Genomic DNA, 15,560 nt, shown 5'->3' with positions numbered 1-15,560 from the left:
TTTTCCTAGTTGAGGTTGGGGGACAGGCACTCTGTGATTAGAGACAGGCTCTGTTGATGGGAGGTTGGGCTTTAGGGTGAAGGTGCCAGCCAGCACACTGAGGGACCCCTCAGTCCCACATACCACATTGCCCTACATACTTCCAGTCAGCCAGTAACATGTGGAACCTCTCCCTCTGCCTGCTGGCCTCTGTCAGTTCTGGGGTGGCTTTAGCTCTTTAGTCTCATCTTAATGGCTTCTTGGGAAGGAGAAAAAAGCCACGAACTTTCATCAGGACCCTAATTTTCTCTTTAGTACATTTTATTATGAATTGGGTAAACAATTTGTCACAGTCTTGTTTTCTGTAATTTTACAGATTCTCCTGCACTTAAAACACTACAGGATGACTTTCTGGAGTTTGCTAAAGACAAAAACTTCCAGGTGCTGAATTTCGTGGAAACACTGCCAACTTACATTGGTAGCATGATTAAACTGCATGTGGTACCTGTGGAATCAGCAGGTATTCACTCTTGCGAAATTTGTTCCCTATGAGATGCCTAGTTGGTGGTACCTATATTTAATCGGAAGCAACCCGTTTTTATGTTCAGCTTCTCAGCTAAGGAGACAGTTTTAAGAAGATCTAGATTCTATGATTCTTTTCAGCTATAGATTAAAATTTCTCTGCCAACATACAACCTTGGCATTACTCCTCTCCATCCCTGCATTTAACTGACTAGCTGGCCAGGGTTCATTGGCTGCTTCTAACTTAGCCATAACCAGTGAGCTCTGTCGCATGAAAGTAAGAATACAGAGCCCTTCTGTCCGAACCAAAGGAGCATTTCATTTAACAGGCTGATGATTGATTTGTTAAAGGTTTCTACATGCAGCTAAAAGTGTGGAAGCTTTAGTAAATGGAGGATTGTATTTTTTTTTTTTCCATTGGAATCTTAGATGGGGAATATTCAAACACCAGTTGTTTTTTTTTTTATAATACTGGAAATAACCAATACCTGTTACTGTGATGTATTATAATGTATCACAGGCTCTTTGAGGCCCAAATCTTAATTCTCTTTATAGCCTCCGATATTACTCTGTATGTAGTATATAACCCACACATTTCCCTTCTTGAACCGCTTTTCCCTCACCTGGTCAACTGGATCACCTCTGATACAGGGCTGGGTGCTATCTGGTGGTATTTGGCCATACTGAGGGCTCTCAGGGACAGTGTGGATCTGGAGTGCCTGGCAGATGGTTCTTCAGCCTGTATAAACAAGTTTTGTCCTAAGTCCATTATGTATTATCTAAATAAAATGAAAGGCTTAATACTCTTTAGTGGAGCCTAAAGAGACTTTACCGCAAAGTAATACCCCATAGGGTGAGGAGTTCATGGGTTGAAGAACTTAAAAAAAGGACTTTGGAACTAGGACCTCTTGTCACTTCCAGCTAGGTGGACTTTGTTAGGCTGAAACATCAGAAACTCTGTTAGATCTCTCAAGCACTAAATCATCTTACCCTGGTAGAGTGAAAGATGGATCCCATGTGAGACGTTCCCATTCTTGTCAGGATAAGGGAGCTCGTTATGAAGTATAACAACATAAACTCTAGAAAAAGAGGTGGTTAAAAGAACCGTGGAATAATCTAGTAATAACATGCAAATATGTAAAGGTTTTGAGGATGATACTACTCAGGTTCTGTTCACTGTTAGCAAGTAGGCCAGAACACATAAATTCTACAAAGAGTTTATGAAAAGCATAAAATTATACCTAAGAATCCATTCTCATGTGATTAGTCACATGTAGTTTAGCAATGGTCACACTTCCGGTTCCTTTATCTTTTTAGAGTCCATTAGCACCACCAAATCACATTTGGAACCACCCAACTGTCCTCGTGCGGTATTGACAGGGGAAGCCTGTATTTTTACTTAGATTTTGACATTTTTGTTTTCTTCAGATTTAGGCATTGGAGATCTAATTCCTGTGGATGTTGACCATTTGAACATTTGTAAGCCAAAGAAAAAAGATGCTTTTTTATACCAGCGTACCTTACAATTCATCTGTGAAACTTTAGCCAAAGATCTTGAAGACTGACCGTTATCTTCTTCCATTTTGCAAGAAGTTTGGTGTTCTCTTTCTCTTTTAAAGCTCTAAGCAATCATGCAAACATATTCCCTATGGCATCACTGTGGTCTGAAGCATGTTGCAGGCAACAGCCTATTCTCATTTCATGCACTGAAAAGCACAAACCTAAAGTGGCAATCAGAGAATGAAGGGCTAGACTGGATTCTTTTGATTTAAAAGAAATTCCATGTGCACTGGCTTATGTTTTGCAGCGTTGGCCCTGCTGCAGGGAGCAAGCTGCTACGGACAGAGACTGCCTTTTGTCATCTGTGACTGTCTCCAGCTCATACCAGGAGGAACACTGATGGTTTCTCAAGGGAGAGCAATCATCACCTTCCATAAAAATGCCATTTGGAGAGTACCTAGACTAGAGAGGAAACTGAACTATGGAATATAATATATAGAATATAAATATTTTTTGTTCTGGGTTTCCATGTGCTATAAATTTAAAAATATATATCCGTGTAAACCTTTGTCTAACATTAACTGTCAGACTTGTCATCCATGGGCAGTTCCTTATAAGTTTTTATTTTCATATTGCTGAGAATAATTCTCTTTTTAAAAGAATTGTAGCCTCTAGTAATTCTTTCCAGATTGCAGCTACCTATACTTGTAATTTTTCCCAGATAAGGATAAAGTAGCTAATCCATTATATATATATATATATATATATATATATATATATATATATATATCAGCAGTACTTAGTATGAAGATTCTCTGATTCTCTTTAGCTAAGTAAAATAGACCTTTCTTTCATGCTCATTTGAAAGTTGCATCAATTGACCTTAAGCATGTAAGAAATATGAAATCACGTTAATGACTTTTTAGTTTTAAATAACAGCATTAAGATAGAAATCACATAATATTGATCCTTTTAAATATACAGTTGATTTTTAGTGTATATACAGAGTTGTACGACCCTCCCCACTATGTAATTTCAGAACATTGCATCGTCCCCCAAATTAACTCTATACCCATTAGCAATCACGACTCACCTCCTTTCCCTTCAGCTCCTGCCAAACACGAATCTACTCCCTCTCTCTATGGATTTGCGTATTATGGACATTTCATATAAATGGAATCCTACAATGTGTGGCCTCTGTGTCTGCCTTCTTTTAGCATAATGTTTTCAAGGTTCATGTATGATGTAGCATGTATCAGTACTTCATTCCTCTTTATGGTCAAATAATGTTCAATTGTGTGGAGATATACATTTGTTTATGCATTCATTGGCTGATGATTATTTAGGTTCTTTTCACTTTTTGGCTATTATGAATAATGCTGCTGTAAACATGTACTTTCCATTCTCTTGGATATAAGGAGTGGAATTGCTGGGTCCTTTTAAACCTATCTTTAGCACTTTGAAGATGGTAGACATTTGTAGAATGGGATAACCAAAGCTAAAACTATAAAGTACAGCATCTGAAGGTAAACTCTCAACATGTAATTATGAACCAACCTAACAAGTGACTTAACCACTTGTTTTATTATGTAGATACAGTGAATGTAAGGATTAGCTAGCAATGGTAAGCTGACAATAAATACTAGCTAAGGGAGATCGATTTGCAGCTCTTAAAAGCTGCAGCCTGAGGCTCAGACTTCTAATTCAGCACACCTCTAGAGGCTGTGATCCTCCATGGAGACTGGGGAGGCAGATGGGAACCATATCTGCATTCTCCCTCTGGCCCATTTTAAGTCCCTGGTGTTTCCCTGGGAGAACCTTGCAAGCCAGTGCCCTGGCTTTTGGGGCTGCTACCCAGAGAATGCACCCCTCAATTGCTCGGCTCTGGTGGCCAGCAGGGCTTGTGTTTGCGGGTCCCTCGGGACTACAACAAACACGGAAACCAGTCAGGGCTCAGCACAGGCAGAAACCCCCATCTTGCAGTCTTCCCCTAGAAAAAGTCTATTTACATACTTTAAAAGCCCAGCTTCCAGTCAGCCTACATCTAGGTACTGATAGATCCTCCCCTTTGTAACATTGACAGGTTTTGGCAGATTCCCAACTAGTAGCAGATATTAAGAACAAAGAAGGTGGTTTAGACAGTCTCAAAGGTTTGAGAGATAATCAAGAACTCAGACTGAATGGCAAGTTTTGTCTAAACAAGACCACTCTGTCAAGACTGGGAGAAGTGGCTCTTTGATCTAATGTACAGAAACCAACAGAGTGTTGAGGAAAATGAATAAACATGAATATAGAAGATAAAACTTGAGAAATAGATCTTAATAAGATGGAGATAAGTAATTGACCTGAAAGAGTTCAAAATAACGATTTTCATGAAAGACAGAAAATGTAATCAAGTACCAAACAAATCACAGAGCTGGAAAATACAGTAAGAAACTGACCAATAGAGTGTTTCAATGACAGACTAGACTGTGTGGAAGAAAAGATCAGCAAACTCAAAGATGGCAGTGGAATTCATCCAATCAGAGGAACAAAAAGAAAAAAGAATGAAAAAGAGTGCTGTTTGGGACTTATGTGCATTATAGGACTCCTTGAAGGAAAAGAGAAAGGGACAGACGGCTTATTCAAAGAAATAATGGCTGAATTCTTCCCCAGCCAGGAAGCCCAGAGAATACCAAATAAGATGAATCCAAACACATCCACACCAAGGCACATAATTAAATTGCCAAAAATTAAAAATCAGAGAATCTTAAGAGTAGCAAGAGAAAAATCATTATGCACAAGAGAACACCAGAATACTATTAGATTTTTCAGCATAAACTTTGCAGGGCAGAAGGAGGTGGCATAATATATTCAAAGTACTGAAAGAAAAAAATTGGCAACCAAGAATACTCTACCTGGCAAAGTTCTTTGGAATTGAAGACCTAAAGAATTTTCCAGACAAGAAAGAGCTTAAGGAGTTCATCACCACTAGACCAGCCTTACGTGAAAGGATAAGGGAATCCTTCAAGCTGAAATGAAAGGATACTAATTAGTAACAGGAAGACATATGAGGGTATAAATCTCACTCGTAAGGGTAAATATGTAATTAAATTCAGAATACCCTAATGTTATAATAGTGATGGGTAAATCACTTGTAAATCTAGTATGAAGGTTAAAAGACGAACTAAACTATAATTTGTTAATGGATAGACAACGTAAAAATACGTAATTTGTAACATCAAAAAAATAAAATGGGAGGAGTAAAAACAGAGCTTCAGTAGGCATTTGAACTTGTTAGTTTAAACTTATAAATATGTTTTATGTAAGCTTCATGGTAACCTCAATGCAAAAACATAGTAAATACACAAAAGAGAAAGCAAAAGGAAAACAATTAGATCAGACATGGACTTACTATTGCTATCTTATTAACAATTACTTTAAATATAAATTGATTTCTCCAATCAAAAGAGTCGTTGAGTGGATTGGAAAAAAAACAAAACTATATGCTGCTTATAAGACACTCACTTCAGCTTTAAGGATACACACACACACACACACACTGAAAGTGAGGAGATGGAAAGAGATATCCCATGCAAATGAAAACCAGAAAGCCAGGGTAGCTGTATTTATAGCAGACAAAATAAACTTAAAGCTAAAGATTGTAAGAAGGGGAAAATGTCATTATATAATGATAAAAGGGCTAATCCAACACAGAATATAACATTTGTAAATATTTACAACATAGCACCTAAATATATGAAACAAATATTAACACACCTGAAGAGTAAAATGTACTGCAATATAATAGTAGCAGGGACTTTAATACCCTGCTTTTCAACAACATATATATCATCCAGACAGAGAATCAACATTGGACTTAAATGACATGTTAGACATGTAAGATGGACTTAACAGATATTTACAGAACATTCCATCCAACGGTAGAATACACATTGTTCTCAAGTACACACAGAACATTCTCCAGATTAGGTCATACATTAGGCCACAAAACAACTCAATAAATTTAACACTGAAATCTTATCAAGTACCTTTACTGACCACAATGGTGTGAAACTAGAAATCAATGAAAAGAAGAAAACTGGAAAATTCACAAATATGTAGAGATTAAAGCAACTGAATAAGCAGTGGGTCAAAGAAGAAACCAAAGAAAAAATACCTTGAGATAAAATGGAAATACAACATACCAAAACTTGGATGTAGGAAAAGCAGTTCTAAGAGGGAAATTTACAACAAAAAATGCCTACATTAAAAAAGGTTTTTCAAACAACCACCTTTATATCTTTTTTTAAATTTTTTTTTAATGTTTATTTTTGAGAGACAGAGACAGCATGAGCGGGAGAGGGCAGAGAGAGAGAGGGAGACCCAGAATATGAAGCAGACTCCAGGCTCTGAGCTATCAACACAGAGCCCAACGCGGGGCTTGAACTCACGAGCCGTGAGATCATGACCTGAACTGAAGTCTGATGCCCAGCTGACTGAGCCACCCAGGCATCCCCCGACCTTTATATCTAGAAAAAAACAAACTATGCCCACAGTTAGTAGTAGGAAAGAAAGATCAGAATGGAAATAAATAAATTCTTAAAAGAGCAATGAAATTCTTAAGAGCTGGCTTTTGAAAAGATAACATAGATAAACCTTTAGCTACTCATAACAAGATAAAAGGGAGAGAGGAGCCATATAAAATTAGAAATGAAAGAGGAGGTCCTTCCGCTGGGGGAGCCACTGAAGAGCAGCAGTCATGGCTCTGTGCTACCCTATGGCCATGGACTCAGCAAGGTGTACAAGGTGAACCTGAGCACAGCCGCTGCTGCAGGCACCTCACCAAGCACACCAAGTTCATGTGGAAGATCCAAGAGGTGTGCAGCATCGCCACATAGGAGTGGCATGCTGTGGAACTGCTCAAGGTCTCCAAAGACAAGTGCGCCCTCAAGTTCATCAGGAAAAGGGTGGGGACATATATCTATGCCAAGAGGAGGAGAAAGGAGCTGAGCAACATCCTGGCAGCATGAGGAAAGTGGCAGCCAAGAACTGAATTCCTCCCCTTTAAGTAATAAAGCCTTTTTGGAACTTAAAACACACACACACACACACACACACACACACACACACACACAGACATTACAACACCACACAAATACTGAGACTCATAAGATACTAATAGGAAGAATTATTAGCCAATAAAGTGGACAACCTGGAAGAAATGGATAAAATCCCAGACATAACAATGTACCAAGACTGAATTGTGAAGAAATAGAAAATCTGCATCGAAACAGAAAATCCAAGTACTAGTAAGGAGATTGAATCAGTAGTCAAGATCCAACACAAGTCCTGGACCAGATCATTTCACTGGTGAATTCTACCAAATACTTAAAGAGGGATTAATACCAAACCTTCTCAAACTCTTCCAAAAAGTACAAGAGGGGGGACTACTTCCAAACTCATTTTATGAGACCAAAGAAACAAAAACCTGAGAAGGACACAACATCCCTGATGAAATAGATGCAAAAATGGTCAGAAAAAAAATAGCCAACTGAATTCAACAATTAGATCATGCATGCACCATGATCAAATGGGATTTATTCCAGGGATTTGAGATGGTTCAACATCTGCAAATCAATCAATGTGATACACCCCATTAACAAAATGAAGGAAGAAAAAACATTCGCCAAAATTCAACATTCATTCATGATATAAAACTCTCAACAAAGTGGGTAGAGAGGAAATGTATTTCAACTTAATATGACAAGCACACAGCTAATATGAAAAGGTGAAAAGTTGAAAGCATTTCCTCTAAGATCAGGAACAAGAATACCCATACTCTCACTCTCACCACTTTTTTTTTTGGGGGGGGGGGTCATCTTTTATTCAGCATAGTATTGGATATCCTAACTAGAGCAATTAGGCAAGAAAAAGAAGTCATCCAAATTGTAAATGAAGAAGTAAAACTTCCTATTTGCAGATGACATTTTATTTAGAAAACTCTAAGGACTCCACCAAAAAAACTTTTAGAATAAATGAATTCAGTAAAGGTGCAGGATACAAAATCAATATACAAAAATCAGTTATATTTCTATACACTAATAACAAACTATTAGAAATTAATTTACAATTACATCAAAAGGAATAACATACCTATGACTAAATTTAAATGAGGAGGTGGAAGATCTATACACTAAAAACTATAAGACATTGATGAGAGAAATAGACACAAATAAATGGAAAGATATTCCATGCTTATGGGCTGAAAGACTTAGAATTGTTAAAATGTCCATATTACCCAAAGCAATCTACAGATTCAATGCAGTCCCTATCAAAATTCAAATGGCATTTTTCTCAGAAACAGAAAAAAAGACAACAGATCAGAATAGAGAGCCCAGAAATAAACCCATGCATATATGGTCAATTTATGGGAAAGGAGCCAGAATATATTGATGGGAAAGGTAGTCTCTTCAATGGATGGTGTTGGGCAAACTGGACAGCCACATGCAAAAGAATGGAACTGAACCACTGTCTATACCATACACAAAAATCAACTCAAAATAGATTAAAGACTTGAATGTAAGACCTTCAACCATAAAACTCCTAGAAGGAAACAGAGCTGATAAGCATCTTAACATTGGTCTTGACAATGATTTTTTGGATTTGATACCAAAAACAAAGGGAACAGAAGCAAAATTAACAGTTGGAACATTATCAAACTAAAAAACCTCTTTCTGCACAGCAAAGGCAGCCTACTTAATGGGATAAAATATTTGCAAATCACGTATCTGATGAGGGATTAATATTCTAAAAAATATAAAGAATGCATACAACTTAATAGACAAACTCATGAGACCAACATACAACTTAATAGTAAATATCAATTTGATTTCAAAATGGGCATTTTTTCCAAGGAAGACATAGAAATGGCTAACAGGTGTATGAAAATGTGCTCAACATTACTAATAATCATCAGTTCAGATCAAATTCAAATCAAAACTACAATGACATATCCTTTCATGTCTATTAGAATGGTTATCATCGAGAGAGAAGAGGTAACAAGTGTTGGCAAGGATGTGGAGGAGAGGGAACACTTGTGCACTGTTGGTGGGAATGTAAATTGGTATGGCCACTATATAAGACAGTATGGAAGGCTCCTTTAAAAACTAAAAACTACCATATGATCCAGCACTCTTATTTCTGTATAAATATCCAAAGAAACGAAAACAGGATACTGAGATATGTGCACTCCCAAGTTCATTACAGCATTATTCACAATAGCCAAGATAAGGAGACAACCTAAGTGTCTACTAACAGATGAATGGAAAAAGAAGATTTGGTATATACATACAATAGAATATTATTCAGCCATGAGAAAAGAAGAAATTGTGCCATTTCTGATTACATGATGGACTCTCAGGGCATTATAGCTAAGTAAGCCAGACAGAGAAAGACAAATAGTGTATGGTATCACTTATATGTGGAATCTTAAAAAAAAGGGGGGGGGTCAAACCCATAAAAACAGTAGAAAAATGGTTTGCCAGGGGCTAGAGGTTGGAAGAAATAGGCAGAGATTGGTAAAAGGGTACAAACTTCCAGCTATAAGATGAATAAGGTCTGAAGATCTAATGTAAAACATAGGTACTATTCAAATTTGCTAAGAGTAAAACTTCAGTGTTCTTACACACACACACACACACACACACACACGACATGTGAGGTGATGGATGTGTTAATTAACTAAATGTGTTGATGTGTTAACTAGACAGGGGAAATCCTTTCACAATATGTATTTGTATCAAATCACCACAAGTATACTTTAAATATCTTAATTTTATATGTCAATTATGCCTCAATAAAGGTGAAATTAATTTTTTCATTAAAAGAATTTTAAAATATCAAAAGCCTTAAGAATTGCATATCCTGTTTATCTTCAATCAAGTCCACTTCTTCTGTTTCTATTTCAGATAGTTCATTATATTCCTTCAAGCAGAACTCTTCAATTGTTTGACTTCTTTTTCCCATATATGATTAATTACCAAATGCTGTCTTATTTGCTTAAAATGTACCAGAATCCTTTTCCATTTCTACTGCCAGTCTCCAGTTCAGGTTTCACATTTGGCCTGAACTATAATAACCTCTTAGCTGGCTTCTCATTATTATAATAAAAGAGAAGTGTAATTCAGTGAACACTTACTGAGTACCTATGTACCAAGTGTTGCTTTATGTAAGAATATGAAGTAGATTCAGTCCAATCCCTGTCAAAATTCCAACGGCATATTTCACAGAACTAGAAGAAAAATTCTAAAATTTGCAGGAACACAAAAGCCAGAGCAATCTTGAGAAAGAACAAAGCTGGAGTTATGACACTCCCTATTTTCAAACTGTATTACAAATCCACAGTATTCAAAACAGTATGGTACTGGCACAAAAACACACAAACAGATCAATGGAACAGAATTGAAAGCCCGGAAATAAACCCACACATACATGGACAGTTAATTTATGACAAAGGAGCCAAGAACATACAATGGAGAAAGGATAGTCTCTTCACTAGATGAGTTTTGGAAAACTGGTCAGCAACATGCAAAAGAATGAAACTAGACTCCTATCTTAGACCATAATACAAATATTAACTAAAAATAGATTAAGAATGTGGATATAAGACCTGAAAGCATAGAATTCCTAGAAGGCAGGTGGTAAGCTCTGTGGCATTTGTCTTAGGAATGCTTTTGTGGGCCAGACTCCAAAATCAAAGGAAACAGAAGCAAAAACAAATAAATGGGACCACATCAAACTAAAGTGCTCCTGCACAGTGAAGGAAATCATCATCAAAATGAACAGGCAACCTACTGAATGGCAGATGATAACTGCAGTCATACATCTTATAGAGGTTCATATCTAAAATATATAAAGAACTCCTACAACTCGACAACAAAACAAACCAATTAAAAAATGGGCAGAGGATCTGAATAGACATTTTCCCAAAGAGAACATACAGATGGGCAACAGGCACATGAAAAAAATGCTCAATATAGCTAATTATTAGGGAAATGCAAACCGAAATCACAGATTATCACCTCACACCTGTAAGAAAGGCTATTGTTAAAAAGAAATAACAGGTGCTGGAGAGAATGTGGAGAAAAAGGGACACTTGTACACTATTGGTAGGATTGTAGATTGGCACAGCCACTATGGAAAACAGTATGGAGATTCCTCAAAAAAATTAAGAATTGAACTAACATATGATCCAGGTGGGGTGCCTGGGTGGCTCACTCTGTTAAGTGTTGGACTTTGGCTCAGGTCATGATCTCATGGCTTGTGAGTTCAAACCCCACACTGGTCTCTGTGCTGATAGCTCAGAGTCTGGAGCCTGCTTCGGATTCTCTCAGTCTCTGCCCCTCCCCGGCTCATGCATACACACTTTATCTCTCTTTCAAATATAAATAGACATTAAACTTTTTTTAAAAATACTAAGTTTAACATATGATCCAGCTGTTCCACTACTGCATATTTATCTGAAAAAGGAGACAACTCTAATTCAAAAAGATATATGCACCCCTATGTTCATTGCAGCATTACTTACAATAGCCAATGTATGGGAAGCAACCAATGTCCATTGACAGATGAATAGATAAAGACGTACACATACACATGTTGGAATACTACTCGGCCATAAAAAGAACGAAATCTTATTGGCAACACAGATGGACCTAGAGCATATTATACTACATGAAATAAGTCAGAAGAAGAAAAATACCTTTTGATTTTACTCATACGTGAAATTAAAACAAAACAAACTCAGATACAGGGAATAGTTGGCAGTCTCCAGAGGGGAGGTGTGTTGACGGGTGGGTGGATGAAAGGGGTTGATGGTAGGGTGATGTATGGTAACTAGACTTTTGGGTGTATCGCTTTTGGGTGTGTTTTATATATACACAATAGCTTTATTAGCCATACTAGGAAAAAATCATAAAACTGGTACAAAGTGTGAACACTATTGAGAGTGAAAGTTAAACCCAGTTTTTATCTTTATTTTAGAGAGAGAGAGAGAGCGAGAGAGAGAGCGTGAGAGTGCAAGGAGAGGGGCAGAAGGGAAGAGAGAGAATCTTAAGCAGGCTCCATGCTCAGCACTCAGTACAGAGCTTGATGTAGGGCTTGATCCCACAATGTTGGGATCATGACCTGAGCCAAAATCAAGAATCAGACACTCAACTGACTGAGCCACCAGGCGACCCTCCAGTTTTGATTTTAAAATCTATGCATGTTTGTTTCAATATCTTCATAAAACATTTCACATCATTAATTTTATAAACTGACAAAGTCACAAGAGCAAATAGTCTAGGACTTTGAAGCTGATCTTACAATTTAGAATTTTTCTCCTCAATACCTAATTAAAAGGAGAAAAAATAGGAAAAAAGAGGAAAAGTAGGAAAAATAATTCAGCAGCAAATGATAAATGAAAGGACTAAAAGCTCATGCCATTAACTTTGAAAACTGGTGGTTAAGAAAAATAAGTAATATTAGGGAAGGTTAATCAAAACAATCTTGAGAATTTTGATGATAGTTCTGTATTTTGTGGAAAAAGAGGGGGGAACATAGTGCTGAGCAAAGTTAAGGAAAAAGCCTTGAGGTTGGAAACCTCATCTATCATTGAAAATGTTAAAATACTCAAAAATTGAAACAGCAAGGCTTTGTTTTCTAAAGCCCTCATGAAATAAGATGTTATCACTCTAAGTGAAGTGGACCCTAGCATAGTTACAAACCTCCAAAAGATGCACAAAAGGCCAGATCTTCTAACAAAGACAGCATAGGACTCACCGCAGCTATGCTGGAGGGGCAAATTTGCCCCTTCCTACCTTCAGATAAAGGAAGAGAGAATGAGTGGTAATGTCAAACATGAATGGCCAAAAAGGAGCCTCAGATAAGGAGGGAGAGTTATCAGGACAGTTCATCCTCCATTTAGGTCACATGGATCTAGATGAAGTTTATTACGCACAAGCAGGATGAAAAGAAATTACATGACACAAACAATAAAGCAAAAAACAAACAAAAACCACTCAAGTATATATAGATGTCTGAAGGTTCAGTTCTAAAAGGAAACATAGTCCCTGAATAACAGCAAAAAGTGACATATAGGGAAAAAGGCAGAGAGAGAGGAACAAAATGAAAACCAAATCAGCACAATTATAGAATAAAATAGAGACCATGTAAAAAAAATACAGACAAGGATGAAAATCCTCTTAACACAGTGATGGCTCCATGGATGCAGAACCACAGTAAATACAGAAAGAAGATAAAATAATTAGAAGGTAATAGATTAAAAGTTGTTCAGTTATAAAGGCAAAAGACTTACATTGCCAACATAAACTCAAGGCAATAGGGACCCATGTGCCTCTTCTGACAAATTTGCTTATTGACTAAATCCAGGCTTACAGAGAAACAAAGGATGAAAATACAGCACTTTATTTATTAAAAAAATTTTTTTAATGTTTATTTTTGAGACAGAGAGAGAGAGGGCGACAGAGCATGAGTGGGAGAGGAGCAGAGAGAGAGGGAGACACAGAATCCGAAGCAGGCTCCAGGCTCTGAGCTGTCAGCACAGAGCCCAACGCAGGGCTCGAACTCACGAACCATGAGATCATGACCTGAGCTGTTGGATGCTTAACCAACTGAGCCACCCAGGCACCCCCAAAATACTGCATTTTAGGATCCAAACAAAAATCCTAAAAATAAGCAAAAAACTTGTGTTAGAAAACAGTAGCTTTGGAAAGCAAGAATTGTGTACTCTGCTAAATTGCCCTTGAAATGGCTACAAAAGCAACGGAACAATGTGCTGAAGCCTAAGGAACTCAGAGAATATTGTTAATCAGTTCTTGTAGTTTGATCCTCTTAGGTTCACTTCTGGTGAATTGAGTTTATTATGTTACTGTACCTTACAAACAGATAATTTTCTAGGATAATAACGTTAATAATTATTTCTTGGTCAATTTGGGGTGAATTTTTAGCTTTTCATATTTTTTCTAGAATAAGTTTTTATGAGTTGTTAATTTGATACACATTTTATTCTAAAACGGAGGCTCTGTAGAAGTCAAAAATTCAAATCATAGCCACTGTGATTAGTCAAGTTATTGCAACATACATAAGCTAGAGTATATCTTAGAAGAACAAAGATAAGTTGAAATACCAGTGGAAAAGGAATCTTAAAAATTAACTATAAACTTCTGCTTTCAGTAATAGCAGGCTAGATAATTTGGAACTAACTCCCAGTGAGGACAAACAATAAATCTGGATGAAATGTTTTTCAACTGATCAAAGTGCTAACACAAAAACTATTGACAAAATAGAGGATAAGGCAAGAAACCGGAGAGGAAACCAGCAGTTGGAACTACTTTTGCTTGAGGCAAGGATGCCACTGACACGTCCGGTTGCCCCTCTGCTCAGGTATTTACAAAAAATGTCCCCTGTGATAAGTTTTAAAAGGTCCTTCTTCCTCCAGCACATGGCTTGTGACATAGAACAGGGGTTATATTTCTGATCCCACTTACCCTCCTTAGCTGGGCATCTTTGTGCAAGGCCCCACTTTGAGGTCATTTGCAGAGCCAAAAGAAACAACAGAGATTGAGCTGTGATTTTTGGCGAATTTCCACGGTGAAGGGGACAGAAGTCAAAGGACAGGGTTGGCCAAGGGATCTGATAACTCCACACATTCATTAAGCTGGGACTGCAAAGGGCTATAGATATAAAATAAGGATGACCTGGAAGTAAACATCCTGTGTTCGTGACTCTTGAGTGGTCCAGGGAATCGCAAACTATAATTTGAATCAGAAGATCCCATACTGGTAGTGTCCCCAGACATCCGAGAAAGGAGGAAGATACATTCATACCAGCCCTTAAATTATTCCCACAAATACTTTTCCAAATGGCATAGTCAATAAACAAAGATAACTGGCATACAAGGAGATAACACAAATGGGAACAAATAGCAAAATCCCTCTCTTCAAAAAGTTCTGAGAACTATCAGATATAGATGATAAAAATACCTGTGCTTATTATTACTTTTTCAAGCATACAAGGTTGAAGTTTCTCTAGAAACAGGAAACAAGAGGTGCCTGAATGGCTCAGTCAGTTAAGCATCCAGCTCTTGATTTCAGCTCAGGTCATGATCTCACGGTTTGTGACATCCATCCCTGCTTGGGATTCTCTCTTTCCCTCTCTCTCTGCCCCTTCCCTACTTGCACACACACTCTCTCTCTCAAAATAAACTTAATTTAAAAAAAAGGAAACTATGTAGTTACTTAGATTTTACAAAGTACCAAAAATAGCTTCTAGAAAAGAAGGCTGAAATTACATTAGATACAACTAAAGAAAATTAGTGAGGGGTGCCTGGGTGGCTCAGTCAGTTGTCTGACTTCAGCTCAGGTCACGATCTCGTGGTCCGTGAGTTCGAGCCCCGCGTCGGGCTCTGGGCTGATGGCTCGGAGCCTGGAGCCTGCTTCCGATTCTGTGTCTCCCTCTCTCTCTGCCCCTCCCCCATTCATGCTCTGTCTCTGTCTCAAAAATAAATAAAAACGTTA

General features: G+C 37.5%; 1 protein-coding gene across 3 annotated transcripts in view; it reads left to right on the top strand.

The window, feature by feature from the left end:
* Positions 1–3,188, top strand: part of SERAC1 (serine active site containing 1) — a 75,333-nt gene extending 72,145 nt beyond the window's left edge. For all 3 annotated transcript variants that reach the window (XM_060617006.3, XM_060617004.3, XM_060617005.3), the window contains 2 exons: positions 356–499; positions 1,930–3,188. In XM_060617006.3, the coding sequence (XP_060472989.2) occupies positions 356–499; positions 1,930–2,066 (281 nt within the window). In that variant the 3' untranslated portion in view covers positions 2,067–3,188. The remainder of the gene's footprint in view (positions 1–355; positions 500–1,929) is intronic.
* Positions 3,189–15,560: the final 12,372 nt, after the last annotated feature.

The sequence above is a fragment of the Panthera onca genome, chromosome B2 (assembly GCF_046562875.1).
Source record: "Panthera onca isolate mPanOnc1 chromosome B2, mPanOnc1 haplotype 2, whole genome shotgun sequence".
Classification (NCBI taxonomy): Eukaryota; Metazoa; Chordata; class Mammalia; order Carnivora; family Felidae; genus Panthera; species Panthera onca.
This window is presented reverse-complemented; position numbering and strand designations above follow the sequence as displayed.